Source organism: Buteo buteo, chromosome 5 (assembly GCF_964188355.1).
Source record: "Buteo buteo chromosome 5, bButBut1.hap1.1, whole genome shotgun sequence".
In the NCBI taxonomy this organism is placed as follows: Eukaryota; Metazoa; Chordata; class Aves; order Accipitriformes; family Accipitridae; genus Buteo; species Buteo buteo.
Window position 1 is genome coordinate 34,856,455 of NC_134175.1, and position 23,149 is coordinate 34,879,603.

The 23,149-nt window shown below is 39.8% G+C and overlaps 1 protein-coding gene across 1 annotated transcript in view; it reads left to right on the top strand.

Moving 5' to 3' along the window:
* Positions 1-6,014: 6,014 nt before the first annotated feature.
* Positions 6,015-23,149, top strand: part of DPP4 (dipeptidyl peptidase 4) — a 42,128-nt gene continuing 24,993 nt past the window's right edge. Inside the window, exons 1-10 of the mRNA XM_075028584.1 lie at positions 6,015-6,078; positions 6,150-6,234; positions 14,342-14,440; positions 15,013-15,107; positions 15,227-15,301; positions 17,273-17,325; positions 17,426-17,498; positions 18,660-18,780; positions 19,213-19,373; positions 21,297-21,400. Coding sequence (XP_074884685.1) covers positions 6,073-6,078; positions 6,150-6,234; positions 14,342-14,440; positions 15,013-15,107; positions 15,227-15,301; positions 17,273-17,325; positions 17,426-17,498; positions 18,660-18,780; positions 19,213-19,373; positions 21,297-21,400 — 872 coding nt within the window. The 5' untranslated portion in view covers positions 6,015-6,072. The remainder of the gene's footprint in view (positions 6,079-6,149; positions 6,235-14,341; positions 14,441-15,012; positions 15,108-15,226; positions 15,302-17,272; positions 17,326-17,425; positions 17,499-18,659; positions 18,781-19,212; positions 19,374-21,296; positions 21,401-23,149) is intronic.

Here is a 23,149-nt window from a genome sequence, read left to right on the forward strand (position 1 = left end):
CAAGACTTAACAGACAAGTATTCTTCATTAGCATAAATTCTTGTTTCTCAGCAAAAGCAGGAGGACAGCTTTGAAAAACATTAAGTACAATATACTCCATTAGTAGTGGAAACTGCCACATAGCGTCTTCAAATTTCATAAGATCGCCAAGTAAAGCCAACTCAAATGGCCCTGGGGTCACTCTAATCTGTGTTGTATTCTTTTCTTCCTTCTTCCTCTGAGAACCGCTTTGTCCATCAACTCTTGCATCTAGCAACATTCTACTGTAACTTACAAGCATAACTGTCATTTCAGTAATCTGTACCTTCTCCATTATGGTGACAGAACATTTTGCTTGCAGATCTCAGTGTTTCTAGCAACTCAAACTGTTATACTCTCAGCTGGCCAGGGCACGGTTTTTTAGGTATGGTAGTAGCTGCAACTCTCAAGTAGCCACAGGTGGTTATGTACCTCTTCTGATGACTCCCTGAGCCCCCTTTTCTCCCCTTGCTATAACAGCAATATGCCAGGTATCTATATTAAAATGTCCGAAAGGGCAAGTGGTTTAAGAGAAAGCCAAATGGGCTTAGCAAGTATCTAGTAGAAGTTGATGTGAAGCAGGAGCATTGTTGAATCAGAATTAGCACCGGTAACTTTTGCTAGGAATAACTAGTATTGTTTTGTGTCTTATTTGTTTTTCAAAGGCATCTGAAACTTTCACTGATGGTCTAAAATTTCTGGAAAAATAACATTAGATTGTCCTCCCAAAATGCTACAGGAACCAGTATTCTTTGATTTCAGATCAGGACTGATCATACCCAACTTGGCATCTAGAACAGCTCCTTCACAGCAACAGAAAGCTGTTTTAACTTTCCAACTTTAAACAACTCAGTAGAACTTTGCACTAAAAAAAACCACCATAGCATCCAAAATACCACTGGAGATTAAAAAAAAGGTGGGGGGGGGGGGGGAAGAATGTATACATATTTGTTGTTTGTTTAATCCCATTTGTACACAGTGCTTTGGTTCCAAGTGCTTCCGGAGCTGAAAAAGATTCAGTTATACACAGTTGGATCCACATGGTCCAGGCTGAAATGGTACAAACAGCTAACTCTTCTGTTTCCATAGATTGAGCAACTGTCTTTAAAATGTTTTATTCCACTATGTCCAGGATATTTAGTGCTCTGAAGGACAGGATTCCTGAGTTACAAATCCATTTTCCTGTGGTGTCTGTCACCAGTGTATTTGAGCACCTCCTGGTGATGGCTTTTTCAACTATGAAAATACTGTTTTCCCACATTTTTACAAATTATATGCTTTTAGGAACAGAAGGGTATAAATTATTTTCTCAAAGTTATGCAGCTTGGCTGGAACACAGCAAAAATATTTAATCTCTTATTTTCTGAGTCCCAATCTAGAGCATGAATCAAAAGACACCTTTTCTTCAGAAGTGAGATGAAGTTGAGCATGTTCCAGAAGTTCCAAATGCATGTTTTAGCTCAACAGGACTAGGACTTACACAACCTGAAATCACAGAGCAAGTCCATATGGGATCAAAAAAACTATGAGGTATGTGCTGGGTACTTCTAATATACACTAGATGAAATTCAGTGAATGGTACAAACACAGGGAGAAATAAATAGCAGTCACTTCTTCAAAAAGTGTCTTTACTAGAGAATAGCTACACATCTGCAGGCTGAGAGAGGGTAGAATAGCTGCAGCATTTGAGCCTAGAGAAAATTGCTATTTATGTCTTAATCTTAATTTTGTACTTTAGTAAGGGAGAATTCTAGGCCTTCCATGCTGTGAGTGGTACATTGGTAGAGAAATTTAGGAACAGAGCGGCCTGAAGATTCCTTTTAAATAATAGATGGTTTTCAAAGTCTTCAGGCAATGGAGCAACAGCTGTCAGTTACTATGTTGATTGCATTGTCTGTGGTGCTGCTGCTTGTATGAGGGGGCTTCAATTTGCTGTTGGCAAATAAAGGAAGAGAAGCGGGACTGCTTAAGGCAATCAGGCTCAGGAGCATGTTTCAGCATTACCTACAGGGCTACACCCTCATCCATTCTCAGAAACATTAATCTTCTTTTCAGTCAAGGACCCAAACTGTGTATAGCTTATTAAAATCACATGCCCTGGTGTATATGAGGGGTCTTGACTGACATGCTATAAAAGACGGCACTGCTGCAATGCCCCTCTGCACCTGATGTGAGTTTTAAGTCTACAAACGAGTTACGGTATGTGTCCCATCTTATTTGATATACACTGTAAATGTATCACAGATGCAGTTTATGGTGCATAAACTTAATTATTTTTTTGTTTTCATTCACTCCACACTGACTTCTTCACTCTACTAGAAAACTGAATCTTATGCCTTCTTTAAGCTGTATGAAAACAGTACCACTGGCCCAGATGTTTTGACTGTATGGTGTACGTGCACTTTCTACAATTCCGTATTCCATGAACACCCGTGTGTATCTGGACTCCTCTGTGTATTTGCACATGTGCTGCCTAGAACTTCCGGTTATAGTAAAAAGTGTTCTCAATATTATCTCCTTTAATAACTGTATTTTATATGCTGAGTGTGCAGCATCCTTCCTCTTCCACCCTATTTACTAAGTATCTGGAAAAATAAGCACATTGAAGCAAAACAAGACAACTAATTGGAATCAATACAATAAAAATGAACAGAAACCTGAGATACACTAACCATTCAACTGCGCTCTGAGGACATGTGGCAAGAATCTTCAGTGGCTGGGAAATTAATTTTATAAAGAAAAATACATAAACTTGAAAGAACTGCATGACAGCCGCTACTTGCCACATTGAAATGGTTGTCCCAATGACATAACCACAGAAAACAGGTTCTTTTCCTCATTTGCTCTCCTGATTTACAGTTAACACTCTCTTCACAATCTTCTCAAACAGAACCAGTGTAATGACAAATTACAAAACTGTCCTTATGCCATTTCAGCCTCAAAATGCAAAGAAACAAAAAGAAATTATTTCTGAAAAAACCAGACATTTTTAATATATTTGGTATCAAAAGACACACTTAGTTGAGTAGAACTCGAACAGTCCTCAGTGCTAACAGCACTTTTGCCTTCTCTTCCTCACAGCACATTTGAAGTAAGCCACTTGAATCAGTATAAAACTTTCTCCAGCACATATTTTGTCTCCCATAGGCACACATTGAGACATCTGGAACACATTGTTGCACCTGTAAAGTAGACTGTATACCTTTTAGTCACAAACAATAATTATATTTTTTTGTTCTGCAGAGAGCACTTATGTTTTCCATTTTTCCTGTTTGACTTCTCCAAATATTTCTGAGGAAAGACTCAAATATATAAACAGACTTATAAAAGTCTTGAGTTTCACTGAGGCTAGAAGTCTGAAGGGGACATCACATCTGGTAGGCCCACCAAGTGTTTGGAAAACCAAACTTCAGGCTGAAAGCTGTATTTTGGTTCTTTCTAGTAAGTAGCTCTTCTTAATTGTACAACTTCTTTATGAATATTTTTGTGTTCAGCATACAATATGATGAACAGCTATGGCTTCTCAAATTTTACTGTGTAGCAGCCACTGCTGGATATTCATTTCTTTAATCTCTTCGCATCATATTAATACACACCTGATTGCAAACGAACACCATGGTATAAAGTAATTTGAAATAATCAGCTGGAACAGCTTTTTAAGTCTCAGGCTATCACAAAAGACAATCTGACAAAGCACCAGAAGCACAACCATTACAATCATTTTTGGGACCATGGGTATTTTGATCAGACAGGAGGAACTTGAGATTCTTCCAAGGTGTAGAGAATCACTGCCAGGAACTATTGCAACTAAATGGAAAACATATTCTGCTATGTTGACTCTTACTGGATCACTCAGGTTGTTCTGAGTACAGAGTCAGGTCCCATAAGCCTCTCTGGCATGACCAGAGTCAGAAGCACTACAGATGATTAGACATTTTGGTCTAGATAGGTGAATCCAGATTTCCAAAGGTACTTAAAATTGTGTACCCACTGAAACTAGCAGATGCTAGGCATATGGTTTGTCAGTGTAGGTCTTTTTTCTTAGAATTAACCACTGAGAAGCATTAAAACCTTGCAGATAATATCTCAAAACATTATTAAATTGCAACTTGGCTACCAAAAGCTTGGTAACATTCAGGTACATTTTATCACAAGACCGAGATTATAATTTGACTGTACTATATTTTGAGAGACAGTGATGATCACTACTTAAATGTTTAGAAAACAAAGCATGGATTGGCTGAAATATATATATATATTGTGATTCCTACTCACTGGGGAAAGGAAAATTCATCCCTGGGGTGGGCGGGGGGTTGTTTTGTTTTTCTTTGTTATTGTTGTTGGTAAGACGAGAGAGTGCACAGTATACCAGATAGATATTTAAGTGGAGCTGTAGCTGTAAGACATTCTGAAACTCTGGTCGTGCATCTCACAGCACATATGGGATACTAGTTTGAAAAGTAATATAAAAGACTGTCATTTCACTGTGATTTTACTTTATAAAAGTGGACTTATCTATACACAGAAAATCATGTTAAGCAAGCTGTGAATTTGCAGCACATTAGATCCTCCGTTGTAAATTTACACTGAGCTGCATGGAACCAATGTCAGGGCACATTAATGGTATTCTTAAGGTAAACCGATATAGCTAGCACAGTGTAAATTTGTAACTAGTAGTAATCACTACCTTCAAGGAGAATGGTATACAATAGTGAGTAGAGCATAAGTTTGTATCTAGATGAAGTCTATTACCTTCCATATAGGCAAACCTTTAATATTTGTAAATACTTTGGGTTACTCTAAAGGAGATTATCTATTATAAAAAGTTACTAAGCCACTTCTAGAAACAGATTACTTAAAAAACAGCAGCAAAATGCTAAATGCTGTGCTTAATCTGCAGAAGCGGAATGAAGGAACAAGCAGCACAACTTTAATGAAAGCTCTGACAAGTATTTTGAAGGCAAGACTAAGAACATTTGCTGTCTCCCCCAGCTTCGAGTCTCTTCCTCTTGCTTTAGTGGATCATGTACGTTTTCTGTTCCATTTCTCAAGTTGTAAAATACCTGCCCTTCTCTCTGATAACAGCTAGTGTTCCGCAAGTAGAGGGGAAAAAAGCTAAGATGGGCCAAACCAAAAGCACAAACCACACCACTCAATAATTACATTTTGAGGCTAGAATTCTTCTCTTAAAATAATTCCAGAAACTCCCACAGCTTTCTGACTGCTTGGTGATACTCAGCTTTTTAAACAATCAAAGGCTTTACAGTTTTGATTCACAGGTTATTCTCAGTCTTTTCCACCAATTAGTCCTACTGTCTCAAAATTCTCCTTGGAAATGGAATTGTCTGATGTGATAACCCAGGGTCATCTTCAGAGCTAAATTTTAAACTTTTATCCAATACTTCGATTTTTCTGGTCTTAATTTAAAATTCCCTTTTGCAGACTTACACATCCACCTCTATTTTACGCCAAGAACCAGTGCCAAAGAAATAAATATGAGCCCCTCCTGCAATTTTTTCCGTCTTTCCGTGGCTTGATTGCCAGAGAAAGAAGTTCAAAGAGCAGAAACTTTACGAGAAATGCTGGTGTTACCAAAGCGTTAGGGGCTCTGCCCCTAGCGTCTGAAAGGCATTTCACCTCTGGGGCCTCCGGGCGGCCGTTACCCGATTTCCTACAGAAATCCTCTCAGTGTCAAAGCTCCCTCCTCTTTAAGGTACAGCCGCGTCACCGCGCTCCAAGCGTTTGAACCGAAGGAGAAAACCGCAGCTCAAACCCCAAGGCGCGAAGCTGCAAAGCCGGCAGGAAATCCGAGACCTCGCACGAACCCCCGGTGCCCGGCGCTGCTCGCTTCCTGCAAGGGACCGGCTCCCGCCCAGGCGCCCAGCGCCGCTCGCAGGGGAAGTCCCCGAGGGCAGCGGCAGGATCGCGGAGCCACCGCCCGGCTCCTGCGTCCGGGGCAGCGCCCGCGGCCCGCCCCGCTCCGCCCCGCCGCTCCGGTCCCCTCCGGCAGCCCCGTTGCTCCGCGCCGCTCCGCTCCGGCAGCCCCGCCGCGCCATGCAGGTGGGTTTTGGGGAGAGAGGGCGGGGGGGCTGCCGCGGCTGCCGCCTGACGGGACTGCCTTCTCCTTGCAGACCTTCCTGAAGTGGCTGCTGGGGATCCTGGGGGTCGCCGTCGTCGTCACGGTCATCGCCGTGCCCCTGGCTCTGCTCACCGGCGGTGAGTCCGCGGCGGGGCCGGGGGGATCCGCAGCCGCGAAGCCCACTGCTGGGGGCGGGGGAAGTTTTGCTGAAAGTTTAGTGCTTCGGGGAACGGGGTTGATAGAGCTGGAGGTCCTGGGAAGCTGGGAGGTACTTCGTCAAGAAGGTGTCTCACCTGGGAGGATGGGGGGCCCGGGGGGGCGTGGGGAGGGTGCGGGGGTGTGTGCGTGTAGAAAGTCCCTTGATCACCGTGTGAGCTGAGAAAGTAATTAGTTATAAGCATTATCGTTTTCAGCATTTTCCTTTCCTATTGCAGCTGCAGGCTGTAGAACCAGCAGTAAAATGCCAGTTAGTCAATTTTCCTAGGGTGCATTGAAGAGATAAGATCATATTCCCTCTAATTTGCTTTGTTTGCACAACTTTTGCTAACATTATTGAGTGAAATTATATGCACAGCACAGTTACAGAGGTCAGAAAAGTAGGAAGAGATCTGGAATGCAGTTTTGGACTCTGATCGGTTTGTACTTTCTAGGCTGTCCTTGTAGCTCTGGATGTTAATGTGAAACAGCATGGAATCCTAATCAAGCAAAGCATTACTTCCAGCTGGTAGGCAGAGCTGCAGGTTAATCACTCTTTTTGTGTTCTTACGGTTAACAGCTGAGCAGTTGTGATACCTAGAATTCAGCACTGCAAACTCTAAGGAAACAAAGTGTTTTTTCTAGACTAGAGCTTTGTCTAGACTCTGTTCGTGAGGTGCACCCCAAGAAGTGTGAAAATGTGTATGTTGATCTTGACAGCATGTTCAGAAATGAACACAGCAATTGCTTATGTGCACAGAAAGTTCTGGTGGCTTTTTTGTATGTCAGTTAAAGGGCCAAAGCTTGTGTCACTAGTGTTCATGTGGCGTAATTTATGTTAAACTTTCTTGCAGTTCAGCTCTGTCATTATTAATATCACAATCATTAAAAACTAGATTTTCAAAGTCCAGATATCTGAATGACATGTCTTCTGGGTTAAAACTTGCATCAGTGGATGCTGACTCTCTTTTCTGTTATTTTGGGGCAACTTCTTGCCACTTATCTCAAAAAAGCAGATTTGGGGGGTGACAGAAAATACTCTTAGTTTCAGAAGTTGGGAAGAGCAGGAGAAAGGGTCTTGATAACTTATCAGATGCATGTGTGCAGGCATAACACCTAGTGAAAGAATTCAGTATGCAGGCCTGAACTCTGCTGAAGAGTTGGTGCTTTTCTGCCTTAATGCCGCTGCTACATCTTACTGAAAATCAGATGGGTTTTCTTCTTTCATAAATTGTAGCATATAAATCCTTTTGCTGTAGAAGTAGCTGCAATTCAGAATCAGTCATTGAGTTATATAGTAAATAGATTTTACTTTAAAGAGGCACTTCTGTTAGATGACATACAGAATATCACCATGCTGTCAGCCTTGGCTTGCGTCATGTTGGTTGTAAAAGGGTAGGGCAATGCGTCACTCTTTTTACTGTTGGCTCAAATTAATGTGTGAGAAATTACCTAGCACGCCCAGGTAGTTCACTAGGCCTCTCTGGATAAAATAAGGATTGAGATGAAGAGGTGCTAGTTCAAAAACTTGAATTCCTATCTGTTCCCACATCAGGCCAGCAGTAACATCTGAATAACAACTGTGACCATTACAGTTCGGGAACTGCAGAGTGCTTTTGAATTTTTGATTGAAGGGTGCTAAAGAAATGTTTTCTCTTAGCTGAGAGTATGCAGGTGGTGCACTTGTAATTACTCCTTTACAGGTGAGACCACTTAATCACTGACGGTTTGATTATATGACTTTCATGAAGGACCTCGGGGCATCCAAGTCAGCTGAGGATGCCTCCTGGGTCAGTCAGTACAGGTGCTGGCCTGAGTACAAAATGAAAGGTGGCAAAATTGAGGGGTGGTGGGGAGGAGGAGCAGTTCACATGACTGTGATTATGTGAAATCATAGTCTGCTCGGAAAAAAGTCATTGTAATTGCAATCAAGTCTTTATTTCATGCCAATGGTTCAAGCATTGTGCAGGGAGTGAAAATGATGATTATTGATAGACACAGATAATTTTGAGTTTGGATTTCTTACCTTTGGCCTGCTGTTCTTCTCCCCTCCATGCTTCTCAATGTACTTTAATTTCTTAAGCTTAGTAGTCATGCAGCACAGAATTAGTTTGATAAATGGGCTTCAGTGCTGGGAAAGGTTGTGAAATTTTGCCACTCCAGAGGAGGTCTGGCCTGTTGGCTGGACTGTAGGCCTGGCAAGTGGAACTTCTGCTTTTTCTCTTGCAGCTGTTTATCACGGGCAAATACTGCAGACTTAAATTTGCAAAAGGGTTCCCTAATTTTGGGTGCAGCTCTTCACTATTTACCTTGAGGGTCTTCAGCCAGAACTGTGTACAAAATTCTATATTTTTTGTTTATAGCCACTGCCTATTTTGCTACCTTATTTTACATTTAATAACCACATGGGACTACTTGCATCAGACAGTTTAATGTCAAAACAGCCTTGGGGCTTGTGTTTGAAGTCTGTTGATGAAAGCATTGTTATGCTTTGAGGAGCTAATCAAGAGGTGACTACAGTAGCAAGTGGTTACCCTTAAAGCATGAGTATTTTTGAAAAAACTGTGGTCTGTCCATGATTCACTTCCCCATTTACTTTTGCTTCTCCCATTTTTTTCTCCTGTAACTTTCTGTGCAAAAGGCAGATTGAAACATCCAGTGGCCATACACCTTCACCTCTTCTCTAATAGCAGTTCTTGTTAGGGCCAACTGGGCAGGAAGGCCAGGAGCGAGAGGAAGAGTAGCCAATGCTGAGAACAGGAAGGAGACAGTGCAGTACCTAGTATCATTCTGCTGCCATGAGCAAGTCATAAACAGCCTTATAGTGGGGGGTCCTATACAACTGTCTGGTCGCAAACCAGATTCCTTTGCCCAGAGGTCTAATTCTCCAAGAGTGAGATAGTCACTAAATGAGAAGGCTCATCACTGTCATGATTAGATGATACTACGCGTGGGCCTCTGTGGTCTTTTGATAGAAATGTGCCTAGAAGAGGTGGGAAAAGCACAGCAAGAGCTGGGGAAGTTAATGACCTTAAGGTGCCTGAGGGTACTCTGTGAGTCTGATGCCTAACTGATCTGTTGGGAATTACTAGTGGCTGGTAGAAAGCTACTATAAATACAGATAAGACTTACTGGCAGCAGGAATCTGTTAAGTTCAGGTTGTCATCCTGGATTTGAAGTTGGAGAATGTTGGGACTGCTGAGACAGCTTTGTGCTTCAAGGACTCAGGTGAGGTTGCAGATCTTCCTCACAGCCGCGTTAATGTATAACTGAAAAGGAATAAAAGTCTCTGAAAGGCTGTCATCATTGTTCTGTTAGGGATGGTCCTATCTGCAGTCTTCCCCTGTTTATCCTCTCTGCATTCTGTCCTGAACTAAGCAAATTTGTGACTGGGTGGTGTGGAGGAGTATCTATTGCCAATGTCAACACCCTGCTCGCAACTGAACAGTATGTTTAAAATACAGAGAGGCTTCTGGCTGATAAACAACCATCATATTGGAAGACCTGTGCCATAAGATGAATGAATCTGGCAGCTGTCATCTGTCACGGTTTTCTTGGGATTAAGGGGTCATGTATTATTCCAGTCTCTGAAAGGCATTAGGTTTAAGGGTGTTTAGGGAGAAAGCTAGAAAATCTGTAAGGGAATTTAAATCTATGGATCAGAAATTGATCTTTGAAGTAGAACCTCTTTTAATCTATTTTCAAAAATTAAGGTTTAGATAAGAATCTTGACTCTGTGTGGGGTTATTTTTGGAGAACTGTCACATAAATGTTGAGCAGTAGTTAATTCCAGTAACCTAGCTTTGAAGGACTTCAAAATCATGGCTGAAATTCTCTCCAAAGTTGTGTTGGAGATACAGTAGGTTAATTGCCTTGTTGTGAGTATGCTGTAGACTTGTCTGACCAAACAGTCTTTTGGCTTGAATCAAACTGTTCTAACTATTCTCTTTTCCCCATGTATTCATGCACCTTGCACTGCATTACAGGATCCTTGTAGTCTTTGTGTTATGTGTGGGTATATTACTTTTTGAGCTAGTGAAGGAAAAGATAGCAAATGGAAGTGTTTTCCTGCTATATGTCCTTGACTTCTGTAACTGTCATTTAACTCGTTTATTTACCTTAATACAAATGTTGAGTAATGTAATACAAAAAAATTTACCAGCAATGGATTGCTATCTGTAGAACACTTCTGGTGTTTTTATTTCCTTGCTTTGCATGAGATAGGGAAAATTTAAGAGGGACTCTCGAGCTATTGATTACAAAGTTAATGATTACCTCCCTCTGGGGAAATCTCTGCAGCCCCAGAGAGTGATACCTGGGTGAGCTGCCCTGGGAGGTGTCGCAGTGCTCACCCATTGGTTATGGTCTCTCCTGGATACCCAGTGGCCGATACTCGGTATCAGGTGGGATTCTGGGTTAGGTGAACCTTTGGCCTCACCCAGCACAGTCATTTTTTACTTTCTTCTTTGCTGGAAATCCATTTCTGTGCTCTAATTGTCACATCTCAGGCAGTAACTGGGGGCTTGAGTGTAGGGGGGAAGGTTTTTGAGTGCTTTTTTACGCACGTTGGAAGAGAAACGGGAAGAAGGTTTGGAAAAAATAGCCTGAAATGTCACTTACTTTTCTGACTAACAACTGAATCAGTCAGATTTCCCTTCTTGCATCTCTCACGCTGCTCCTAAATTACATTCTTAGATTGCAGATCATTCTTGCTCTTGTTCTGCTGTCACTTAAAAAGGGTGATACTCATTCACCTTTTCTGATTTTTATCATTTCTCTGTCCCTTTCTTTCTCATTACTGCTGAGCATCATGCTTGTACTTGTCTTTCCGTTGCTGTGGTTCTTCCAGTCTCTCTGGGTAGTGGTGAAGATGCAGCAAAGGTTCTGTTATTACTGGTTTTATAGTTTTCCATCACTTTAAATTGGCTACATAATTTCTTGCTCTTTTTTATTATGTGTGGAAATTAGTAAAATGTGCCTTGACACTGGGGAATAAACAATACGTATACCAAAAGTAATTTGTCAACATCTTTAGGTTTTGGTATGGTGATTTGTCATACCATAAACCTTACACAATAGTTAACATCTTGTTTACTTTACACCTTACACCTACAGAAACTGACTGAATTTTTCTCTTGAGAAAGAGTAACATATTAAAAAAAAATAAATCCAAAATTGAAACAAAACTGTTTGTCAACTTCATATGAGTACTACTTATATAAAAGGTTAAGAGCCTTCTCCCCAGAAAGACTTACATATGTTTTTGCTGTTGTAACAGGGATATTATAATGTAAATATTTCCAGCATATCATTATGACAGTGGAAATACATATATGCTGTTGTGGGTGAGAATAGGGTAGAGATGAAGAGCTAGTCATTTGGAATTCAGAAAAATAAGTCTGTCTCTGGAATAGTCAAAAAAGAAAAATAGCAAGAAAATTCAGCCTTCACAGCCTCTCTGAGGAACCTAAGAGTGAAAGAAGCTGTTTTGCTAAAATATGAACATACATTGACCTGTATCCAATCTTCAAAGCCAGTAAAATGCTCTTGAATGTCAGCTACTTTTTTTTGCAAAATAAACCTGTTTGACACTTTTTTCAAATGGAATCTGAACAAGAAGCAAAATGCAGAATTCAATGTATCTTGAGTATCTTTGGTCGGTGGCATAGTGTGGTTGAGTAAGAATATACTGGTAATGGCCTGTCTCACAAATTAAGAAAATACTTCAACTGGGACTTTTATGGCTATACCCTTACAGCCTGGCGTATGTTTTCATATTCAGTTACTATGTGGAAGGTGTTGACAGAAAATGAAATTTTAATTTTATACACAGCCAACAAATCTTAATAGTGGCCTGATTTTAGTAATGAGACCTCAGCAAAATATGTATGTCACCAGGGGGAAAAACATTCATCAGTTTGGAAAAATCCCTAAACCTGTTCATCAGCCACCTGTCTTAAATTGCTCCTCCTTTTCCAAGAGAGAATTTTGTTGCTTTCTGAAGCCCCTCTAATGGAAAATGACACTTACTCAGTTAGGAAGGAGAGAAGTGATATTTCCAACTAGACAACTGTGCATGAATATCAAATGCACACTTGTTCATAATCCATCAAATTAAATATTCAGTTAATATAGAATAATTAACCTGAGGAATTAATATTCTCATGGAAACTTAATGAGCAAGAAATCTGGACTAGTAATTTTTTAGAGCGGTCAAATTTCAGGCAGAATTGAGCAAGCAATATTTTAACATTTGCTGAGCATCTTAGACTGAAATAATTGTTTGTTCTGGCTCTTGACTTTTATTGCAGCAATGGCTGTACAGTCTGTGCTGTGTACATGCAATGTGCTTATTGTTCGGAAATAAGAGTAAAACTGTGATAGCTAATATAAGTATCTTCTTGCTGTGTTCCAGACGTCTCATGTATTTAACTTGAAGAAAAATAACCTGAAAAAATTATTGTGAGATGTTATTATGTGTGTGTGTCCCCAAGGACTTTGCACTCTTTTTCTTCAGCATAATGAAAGAAGAGGCTGTCTGTTTAAAAGTATCTGAAAGACTGGGCCTCTCAGAATTGACAGGGCCAGGTTATTATCTTGGTTGATCAGTCACCACATCTGTACTTCAGTGTTTTTGTCAACTGTTTTTATCCTAGGTCTTTTGATTTACACTGGTAGTAACAAAAAAGAAATTATTTAGCCAGATGAATAAAAAATTGTTTCCCTTCTGGCCTGTGTAGATTTGTATGAGGATAGTTTTTTTTGTTTCCATTAAAAAAAAAAGGATGGGGAGGAAGCAGGGAGAGAATCACATACCTGAATTTAAAAGTTGTAGTCTTTGTTTTCAGAGGAAGAGATCATGAAGACTCACAAGCAGATGATGTTATTATGATTATGATTAGTATTATTGTTATTACCACCTTTCAGACTTTGGAAAGAGTAGCTTGTGCACTGCAGCCAGTAAGAAAGAAATATTTTTCATAGAAATTGACCACAGTGTGCTGGAGCTGATGACCAAACTCATTAGTTTAACTGAGTTCAAAGTTTCACTTAGTCTTTTCATAGTAATTGAGTACTTGGCTTTAATTTTGCAGTCAAAATAGTAATGTTGCAGTAAACATTAAGATACCTTGGTGAAAAACACATCAAGAGAGAGATAAATATTTAACCAGTTATTTCATCATAAGCTTATCAGTAAACGTTTAGGGTTTGTGGTTTTTGTTGGTGTGTTGTGTTTTTTGTTTGTTAGTTTGTTTGTTTGTTGGTTTTTTTTAGATCAGACCTTCCCTGAAAATTTTACTGCTCCTCAGATTTTTTGAGACATTTCTGAAATTTGAGTTTAATGATAAGCAGATGATTCCCAATTGAAGGGTTCATGAACAGGAACAGCAGTATTATGGAATATGTAATAAAGTACAGCAGCTGCTTTAATTTTAGGGTATCTTTCAAGGTCTGTACATCTATTCACATGGATGCCTCATTTCATTCATCTGGACAGCCTTGCCTGTCCAGCGCTCTCAAACATGAGCATGTACGTCTCTGCTTTGCCTGATCCACCCCACAATTGATGTCTGATGCAAATACTAGCAGTCAGGGCTCTGCAGTGAAGTTCCCAGAGTGAGCCTAGGGGGGGAAGGCACTAAGATTGCTTTTCAATTTTCGAGGAGTACACGTATGCGTTTCCTGAGATGAGAGTGCCAGCGGTCTTCTGTTTATTTTTTGTCACTTTTGTCACAAGGTATTTTCATTTACTCAAAAGGTAACAGCTGTTGTGTACCTTAAAGTAAAATAGCAGCAGAGAAAAGGCATCTATAATTTTTACATGAGTTTGCTGAGAGATCTCACTGATACCCCTTTATTTTATGCTTGCTGAATTTATCTTGCAGTAAAGCTATAGTGCCTTCCCACTACTAGTACTTTAGAGCTGGTTAGCTAAAACACATCAATAACCAGCAACAAAAACCCACTTATTTTAGTAGTTAGGTTAAGGAGCTGGGGTGGAACAATTTGCAGTCACATCAAAATCTCTCTTCTGTCTCTTTCTTTCAGAAAGTACCTCTGAGCCTGATTCACGAAGAACATACACTCTACAGAATTACTTGAACAATGACTATAAGCCCAGGACACATAATTTGCAGTGGATTTCAGGTAATTAGCTTCTACGTACAAAATGAATGTCAAGAAAATATGCTACCTTCAGTAAACATGTATCTTCATGCTGAGGTGACTACTGTATCCTGAAAAAAAGTTAAATTATTTAATCGTGCCATTATAGAAAGGTGCATAGCTCAAAGAGTTGTGATTTTATTGTGGGGGTTTTTTTCCCCCCTTAGATACGTGTTTGCATTCATGGCAAGCTCTATTCTCCCACTGCTAAAAGAGCATACTTACTTCTATGCTTTTTTGTAGAAGCATGTTATCCTCTGAAGTGTGCCAGCTTCCTGTGCATCAGGCTATCAGGGAACAGGAGGATACAGGGCGCTTTTCCTTTTGAATATGCCTAGTGCCCCAAGGGAAAGAGATGCCAGAAGGCGGTGGCTGTGAGTTCACTACTTCGTGAATGTTCTTGTGCTATAAGCACCCTTTCATTACAGAAGTGGCAAACACAACATGGACCAGATTTTTTAATTTTACTTCATGCTTAAAAACATAAGGGTGAAAAAGTAGTAACTGATGAGCATTTTACTTATTGTTTATTAGCATCTCTCTTGTTCTTCTAGGAAATCAGTATCTTCACAAAACAGCTGATGGGAACATCCTACGTATCAATGCCGACACCGGAACATCCTCAGTAATCTTGACAAATACAACATTAGTACGTTGACTTATGTATAATATATGCAGATGTTCAGAAAGTTATTGAATTTAACACTTTGTTCTGTGCATTTCTTTGGAAGCAGTGCTTAATGTGCTCCTTTTGCCTTTTGTTGACAGGCTGAATACAAGGCAACCACAGTTACATTGTCTCCTGATCAAATGTTTGCTCTTCTGCAGTACAACTATACAAAGGTACAAGTGCACTTTACTTCTCTGAGGATGAAACTGGGAAATAAAGGTTTGGGAACAACTGAGAGGCTGAGAGAATGTGAGGGAAATGCAGAAGGATGGATGGATGGATGAATGAGGTGGATGTCTCTAGGGGAACAGTGAAGTTGAGCAGGCAGGAGGAGGAGAAGAGAGACTGGTACTGTCTGTGAGCTTGGCAGAAGAGATATGACTGCCTGAGAAAAGAAGCTGGATTAAAAAGTGGATGGAGAGATATCACAAGGAGAGTGAGGCTGGATGGTTCATCTGCGAAGACAAGCTAGGAGAGTAGATAGGCATGACTGCTCAAGGAGTTGTGTGGGTAAGGAGAAGTGATAAGTAGATATGGTTGTATACATACGCTTGTACTTATATGCTGTGAATATATAGGGTTGTTACAGTGTGGTGTTAGGACATAAGAATTTAAAACTGAGGTGTATGAAAAGCAGCATGTGCATATAAAAGAAGACTGTCCTCTTGTGCTTGGAGTGGACTTGGGTGTCATTGTCCCCTACTGTCAGCAAGCACGTGAAAAACCTCCAGCATAATGGCTCATCCTGGCCTGGTGCTGAACCATGCAACAAAGGTCAACCTGCATTTATGCCAAGTGGCATGAAAACCTGACTCTGTGTGCCAATGGAGGACAGTTACAGAAACCTAATGGAGGTGATAATTTGCCTTACAGCCTGTGTGTCTAGAAACCAGTAACTTTGTTTCCTTTTTTTTTTTTCTAGTGAGCTGCCTGTTTTGGTTGTAAAAAGCTCAGTGCTGACTTGTGCAATGTACAAATGCTCAAGCACTGTGTCACTGACTTCTGTCTATGTGTTCTGGCTTTGCAGTCCAAGAATGCCTCTCACACTGTGCCAGCCACAATCCGTGCACTCAGTCATCACTTTTTTTCAATTTTAGCTTTCTTGCTAGGTACTAAGCCAGTTACATTTTGTCTTTCTGAATTGTTCAGAATTGTTTGACTTTTCACTGCATCATTAGTGGCCACAAAATGCCTCATGTTTTTCTAGCCACCTTAGAGATCCCCTCTACTCATGATTTATTGCTCTACAGTATTTTTGTTTGTTGTAGTCATTAGAGTTAACTTTATTTTAATGCTGAAGCAAGATCTTTTAACCTTTATATAATAGTGTGATAGAAAGTTATGTTATTATTAATCTTCATTGCAAGAAAACAGAGTAACAAAATGAATCATGAGGATGTAGACACTTCTTATGTAATAGCCATCTGGTTGTGTAGTACTAAGTTATTGTTTTATATCTTCGTACAAATCTTCAAGAACCATCATAGAAGGTAGCTTTATTGTGGCATGTCAACACCGTGGGCTAAATCAAACCTCTTCAGCCCCACGTAGTGAGCACTTTTAAATGTATCTGCATTATCATCGTCATCTTTCTCTCTGTCAGTGCCCACAGAGTGATACAGACTTCAAGAGGCAGGTTTCTGACAGAAAGTCTTTATTTCTGTGGCAATATGAATGGGAATAGGTCACCCTGGAACTGGAGGAACTGCTACAGAAATACTGCTGGGGCTTGTGAGGACTACTAAACAATAAGATGCCAAGTTAAATAACATAGCATGGAAAATGAGACAGAAAACGGCAAGTGCGCCAGTAAGGCAGAAGGAGGAGAATTAACTGTGCATAGCTACGATAGTCTGCCGTGTAGCTACAAGGATATTTGAAAATCTGCAACATCTCTGGCCTCTGTATCTCTGTCCTTAATCAGTCAGTGGCCTCTGTCATAGTATTTAAGTGATGATCCCAGAGGGGTGGCAATTCTTTAGTCTTTTCTTAAACCTTGCAGAGATCTGTTACCCTTGTACACTTACTGTGTTCTGTCTGTCTTAAGCAAAACCGTGAGGAGGGTTTCCGAGGTAATTCGAACTGTAAGAGATGTGAATCCTGGTGAAATTTATTTTCTTAATATTAAAATAATTCTTTTGCAGTTGTGGAGGCATTCCTATACAGCTTCATATCACATCTATGATTTCAATAGCAGGTCAGTAATTTTTGCACGAGACGTAGTTTTAACATTATTTTGCAATGAAATGACATTTCACTGATTTCTCTTAGCTGCATTTTGTTTTTGTTTTTTCCAGCTCTATCTTAGATGGCAAACTACTACATAATGATATACAATATATATCCTGGTCACCTGTTGGTCACAAACTGGTTAGTAAAGATAAGTGAAACTTATATAAACAGTTGGGTTTGTACATATGACATGGAAGCTCACATTGTCTGTACCCTTGAGGTTTTGGGACTTTCCTACTGCTAGATAAAGTAGCTGAATTAGTTTCCAAATTGACTACTGTTGCTGGAAAGACTCCAAAATCCCTCTGTGTGTTTTGTTATTTAATGAAAATGCATTCCTGAAAGTAGTAGTGGCCCCAGTAGTCATGCAATGCACAAATGCACAGGAACTTCATGTTTTTACAGTTGCAGAAAGTAGCTCATCCCTTTCAAAAGCAGCAGCATTACAATTGTCTGCTTAATCATCACTGTGATTCTTATCTCCTAGTTATACCATAATCAGTGAAGTTTTATTTGATGGATGCATGTAGCAGGGATTAGAGGTTCAAAACCTCTCTTGTGTTCTTTCCCACTGTCCTTTTCTTCCTCCTCTCCTCCCCAATCCATGGCAATGGTGACAGCCACTGTGTCTGCAAGGCTTGTGCATTCCCTATGGTGAGCATTGGATATGACTAAAGAGCTATCACAGGAGAATGTGGTGTTTATTCTTATTGCTTGTAGTATAGAGATTATAGAGCCCAACCACAGAAGCAAAGGATGTTGAAAAGAGCTTTCTGCATATCAGAGCAAAGCTCTGGAATAAAACGGTGTTGTTCAGTTGTTGCAGAGGAAAAATGGGGGTGATTAGAGAGTCAGGCAGGTGCCAAAAACTAGAAGAGTTCTGAGCACTACTGAAGTAATGCACCATCTTTGCAGATCTGTTGGCAATGCTGAGACCCCCATCAATGTTTTACCAAAGTACTGGTAGTTTTCTGTGAAAGACAAATTAGTGAAAACAATTACTACTGAAGATAAGTTCCTATCTCAACAGAAAATGTATCAAGTTTTGAAAACCTTGCTATTCAGTAATCATGTCATTTATCATAGCTGACTGTTTTTTGCATCTAGGCCTGAAGTTAGGTTGCTACACATGATTTGTATTAGTAATTAAAGTTTGTTAAGTACCAATGATGTTTGGTGAAATGCAGCTTTCAAAGACAGTAATTGTCATCTGATGTAAAAGTAAATTTCCCAGTAGATGATGCAAAGGAAGGAAGTAGGATTTACTCTAATAGTGATTTTTATCACAATGTTTTGCAGGCGTATGTTTGGAATAATAATGTTTATATAAAAGCTTCACCAATAGCAGAACCTATACAAATCACTGAAAATGGTGTAGAAAATAAAATTTTCAATGGAATACCAGATTGGGTTTATGAAGGTAACTATGTCAAGCATATTTTACTTTGCATTATGATGTAAAAACTTTTGTTTTACTGTAATTATTTTATTATAACTTATCTCATTTCTTATCATTGGAAAATTCAAAATAATCTAAGTCTGTATTTTAACGGAAGCCTGTATCCTTACCTGAGCTTAATACCTGGCTAGTGTGAGTATCTAAGAATGGAAATGAGTTCACCTAATTTGCAGAGCATCCCTGGAAATCATGATGTGTGAATTAGCTTCATATGATAGATTATAAGCATTGATCTAATGTCTCATTTCAGAACCCCAACAAACAGTCTGCACTTTGGTATCTGAACTTAAAATTAAAAAAAAACCCCACCTATTAAAAACTAATGAGAATAGTACCTAGGATAGAAGAGCCAACTTATCTGTTATAACTTAAATGAGTTTGCATCTCTTTCAGAGGAAATGTTTGGCACCCATTCTGCTCTCTGGTGGTCTCCAAATGGCAATTTTGTGGCATATGCAGCATTTAATGATACAGAAGTTCCTGTTATAGAGTATTCCTTTTATTCTGAGGACACCTTGCAGTATCCAAAGACCATTAGAATCCCGTATCCCAAGGTCTGTGTTACTTATTAAACATCGTTGTTCTGCATTTTCATTAAGAGAGTAGTCTCATTTAATCAGTTTCTGGTAATGAAAATATTGTCTGTCTCTCCTCAACAGCTTGCTGTGATTACTCTTTTCTGAAGTCAACAGCATCTGGCAATGTTAAAGTATTTTATTATCTCCAGGGAAAAGCGAAAAGCAAAAACCAAAAAAAAAAAGTATGATTGAAGGTTTTGTTGTTTCACCAGAAAATTTTGAGGTAGCAAGTAGATGTTGAGATAAAAAAGCTCTTAGGGAATTGAAGTTGTACATCTGCCAAATGCTTTGTGCCATTGTGTTAGTGTTGTGCATGGTGTTGATAATGGAATCTTCTTCAAATAATGTAGCATTTTTAGTTGTTGGATGCTTCCTATATTGGGATGAAGGGGAGGAATCTGCTGATGGAGTATCTTTGCCCACACGTAAAGTTCTTAGCTGTGAGAGTGAAGCCTTTATTGCATGCAGCTCCTTCTCCTCCCTCTTCCTCTCCACGTGACTTTGTGCCCACTGCTTGTAGCACAGTTGTGACTGGACTAAATGGTGTGAGAGTCAGAGTCCAATATGCCCCAAACAGGTTCTTTCAGATACTGCACATGTGGAGGGTTTCGTGTTTAATACAGATTTAGCTGTGTGAAGTTATTTGACATTACATGGGATTTTGATTTAGCAGAGCGATGCAGCAATGCACTTAAGACACGATACAAGTTACACTTAGAATACAATTGCACTATACTGCTGAATCGCAATACAAACATGGTTCTCAATGCCGATTTCCATAATATGCTCGCTGCCACAATGCTTGGCTTCCCCATTGCTGGGAAGGAATACATGAGTTGAAAGCATTTCAAGCCCATCACTTTCTTCAGTTCTTTTTGTTCATCATTTGGTTTTTATGCTCTGTGTTGGGCTGAGGCATCTATATATCCCCCCCCAACGCTGGTCTGACCAGCTCAGGAGGGTATTTTCACTCTTGATTAATGGAGGCAGAACAGCTGATACAGCCGACTGATCACTCAACTGATGATACACTGTCTGGTGGAAAAGCCGCCCTCTGGTCCTCTTTGTGTTGAGTTCGGCTTTCTGTGCAGCAGCCGTGGTCAATCACTCGCTACCCTTCCCAAGCTTCAGGAGCCCATGGCCTTTGCTTGTCCCCTTGGAGCCTCCTCCAGAGGGGTCACTGATGCTCACAGCTGGGCTCATGGACAGCTGCAGGTGCCCTGGCCTGAGCATGGTGCTTGGGAAGAGACCTAGGTGTGCAATGAACTGCCAATTTAAATTGCACCTTTTATTACAAACCTCACTTGTTTGGAATGTTGCTGACTTCTCGAGGTGGGTCAACTACAGCTACCTAACCATTACAGTGAGGACTTGGCTCGTTAACTTCTAGAGAAGAAGCTCTTACTGACACAGTTACATTGCTGTCGGTAGCACTACATTAAAAGTAGTGGGGTGTGTGCTGCAGTCACATCGTTGATTGTGGTATAGGCAGCTATTATATGATCACTTAATGTAAAGTATCAGTTTTCATAAAGAAGCACTTTTCTGTCTGTTAGCAATGGATTTGATTCACTGTTAGGTACTGCATGTAGCATGTAGGACAAGATGTGGTCAAATATTGCTTTGGGTACAGCAAGCCCTGTGTAGTTATGAATGTTTCCAAATGTAGTAGTCTTTCTTAGGTAGAAACACATAACTAACGCTTTCATATAAAAAAATACAAAGGATAATTTATGTATCAATCTTAAGAACTGCATTTAGGAACTTGTCTTTTCACATGTTTGAAGTTAGCTGGTTCTACCTGACTGTCTGTAGTAATTTCTTCGTCTATAGTTTCAAATGCTTATTTCACCAAGAATATTCCCTCTTCAAAAGTACAATGAAAACTTCTATTTTTAGGCAGGAGCTAAAAATCCAACTGTGCAGCTCTTTATTGTGGATACCAAATTGCTTCCTCATTTCCGCTCTGCTGAAATTTCTCCACCTGCAGAAATAAAATCAGGGTAAGAAATTTGGTTAAATGTTTGCTTGTTTCTTTTGGTGGGAGAGGAGGAGCTTTTATGTGTGACCACCCTATATTCAGTGTATATGGCAGTTTTTCCCAGTTATGCAGCTCTGGTAGCAACAAGATTTACCAGAGAAAATCTGCACAGAGATTATCCTCCTAGTGATTATATATAGATGGCATATTCCATGTATGTTATATTCAGAATGTGACAAGTTCTTGGCTCATCACATTCAGTGGAGTCTAACTATGGTGAAGTCATTTCACAGTACAACTTTAATATGAGCAAGTTTTGGTATAATCAAATTATAATATATGTATTCCAATTCACTGGAGGGGGGGGAGGGAACAAAACAAAACCTCAATGGTAAGTGAAGATTTGATTTCATTGGAAGCAGACTCCTTGCTAAGGCAAGGTATCATGGTTGTCTTCAGATATATACTTAAAATGTTTGTTTTCTTTGGAAACATGGTGAAAAACAGCACCTCTCACAGTAAATGGAAAATTGTATTTCTCAAAATGCCACTGGAAATGCACAACATGATATAAATGTATTTTGTAAAGAGCAGCTAAATTGATTTAAAATGCATGCACACAGAATTTGGTATCCCAGATCTTGGGTTTTGTTTTTTTCTTTTTAACAGTATTGTTGAAATTTTGTAGAGGTTTGCACTTACAAACATGATGGGTATAGAAACACAGGTTATACTGATAAACTTCAGAAAAAACAAAAGAGGTCTGTTAGCTAGTGCATAAAACCAGCATTTTGTGCATGGTGGCCAAAAAGCTGTAACTGGAATATCAGTGCTATTCCATTTTAGTCCTCACCACAGTGTAACTAACATCTCTGTGCAAGTTTTTATGAATATGTTGTTCTTCGTCCTTTCTCTACAGTAACACCGCAATAACTAGAAGTTGTATAGCTGCTGTTTGCTGGTTTTCTCCAGAATTTCAGTGCCTTGGAATTAAAAGCCCTTTATGTTTTGGTCAGTTCTGGTTAAGATCTCTGCTGTCTTAGAGTTATATTTTACCTTTTGTTAACACCTAATAAAAGCTGAACAAGGCTGCTGTGTGACCTGGGGAGAATAACTGCTACCTACCTTCCAGCCTTGTACCCATCTGGTTAACACAGGCCTGAGGTATATGGAGTTGATCCATTTTTAAATTAATGTAACACTCTGTGTATCGGGATTAATACAAAGTTAAACCAAGTCTTGAATGATGAATTCAAGGATCAAAACTTACTCTTTCTCCCAACGGCTGATCCAAATAATGGTTAAGCCTCAGCATGTGTGTCCTGCAAACACTGAGGTGGCCAGAACAAGTCTTGGGGAATTTTGCAAGAGCAAAAGTACATGAGTAGGAAAAGGCAAGTGATGTGCAATGTTGCTGCTGGGTAGTTTTGCTCCTGGAAGCACAAAGTAATGAATATTTGCACAGTATGTGTATTTATACCACTGTATGACAGGAAAAGTTAATTTTGGTGGTGGAAAATTCTATTTTTACTTCTTTGGAGCTAAATTCTGAGTAAAACTAAGTTTGAATTGGAGGCATACCTCGCTCCATCTCTTGCCTGGGTGGGGATTTTGAGGGGCAGTGCCCTGCAAATGGCTGCCTGTTGCAGCACTATCCAGAGCTCGTTGTATGCGCAGCAGTTGTACCCCCACGTTTGAAGGGGGGCACAGTGCACTTCTGTTCCAGAGGAAAATCTTTATTATTTGTCAAGGAAAGCTGCCAAAATCTGGA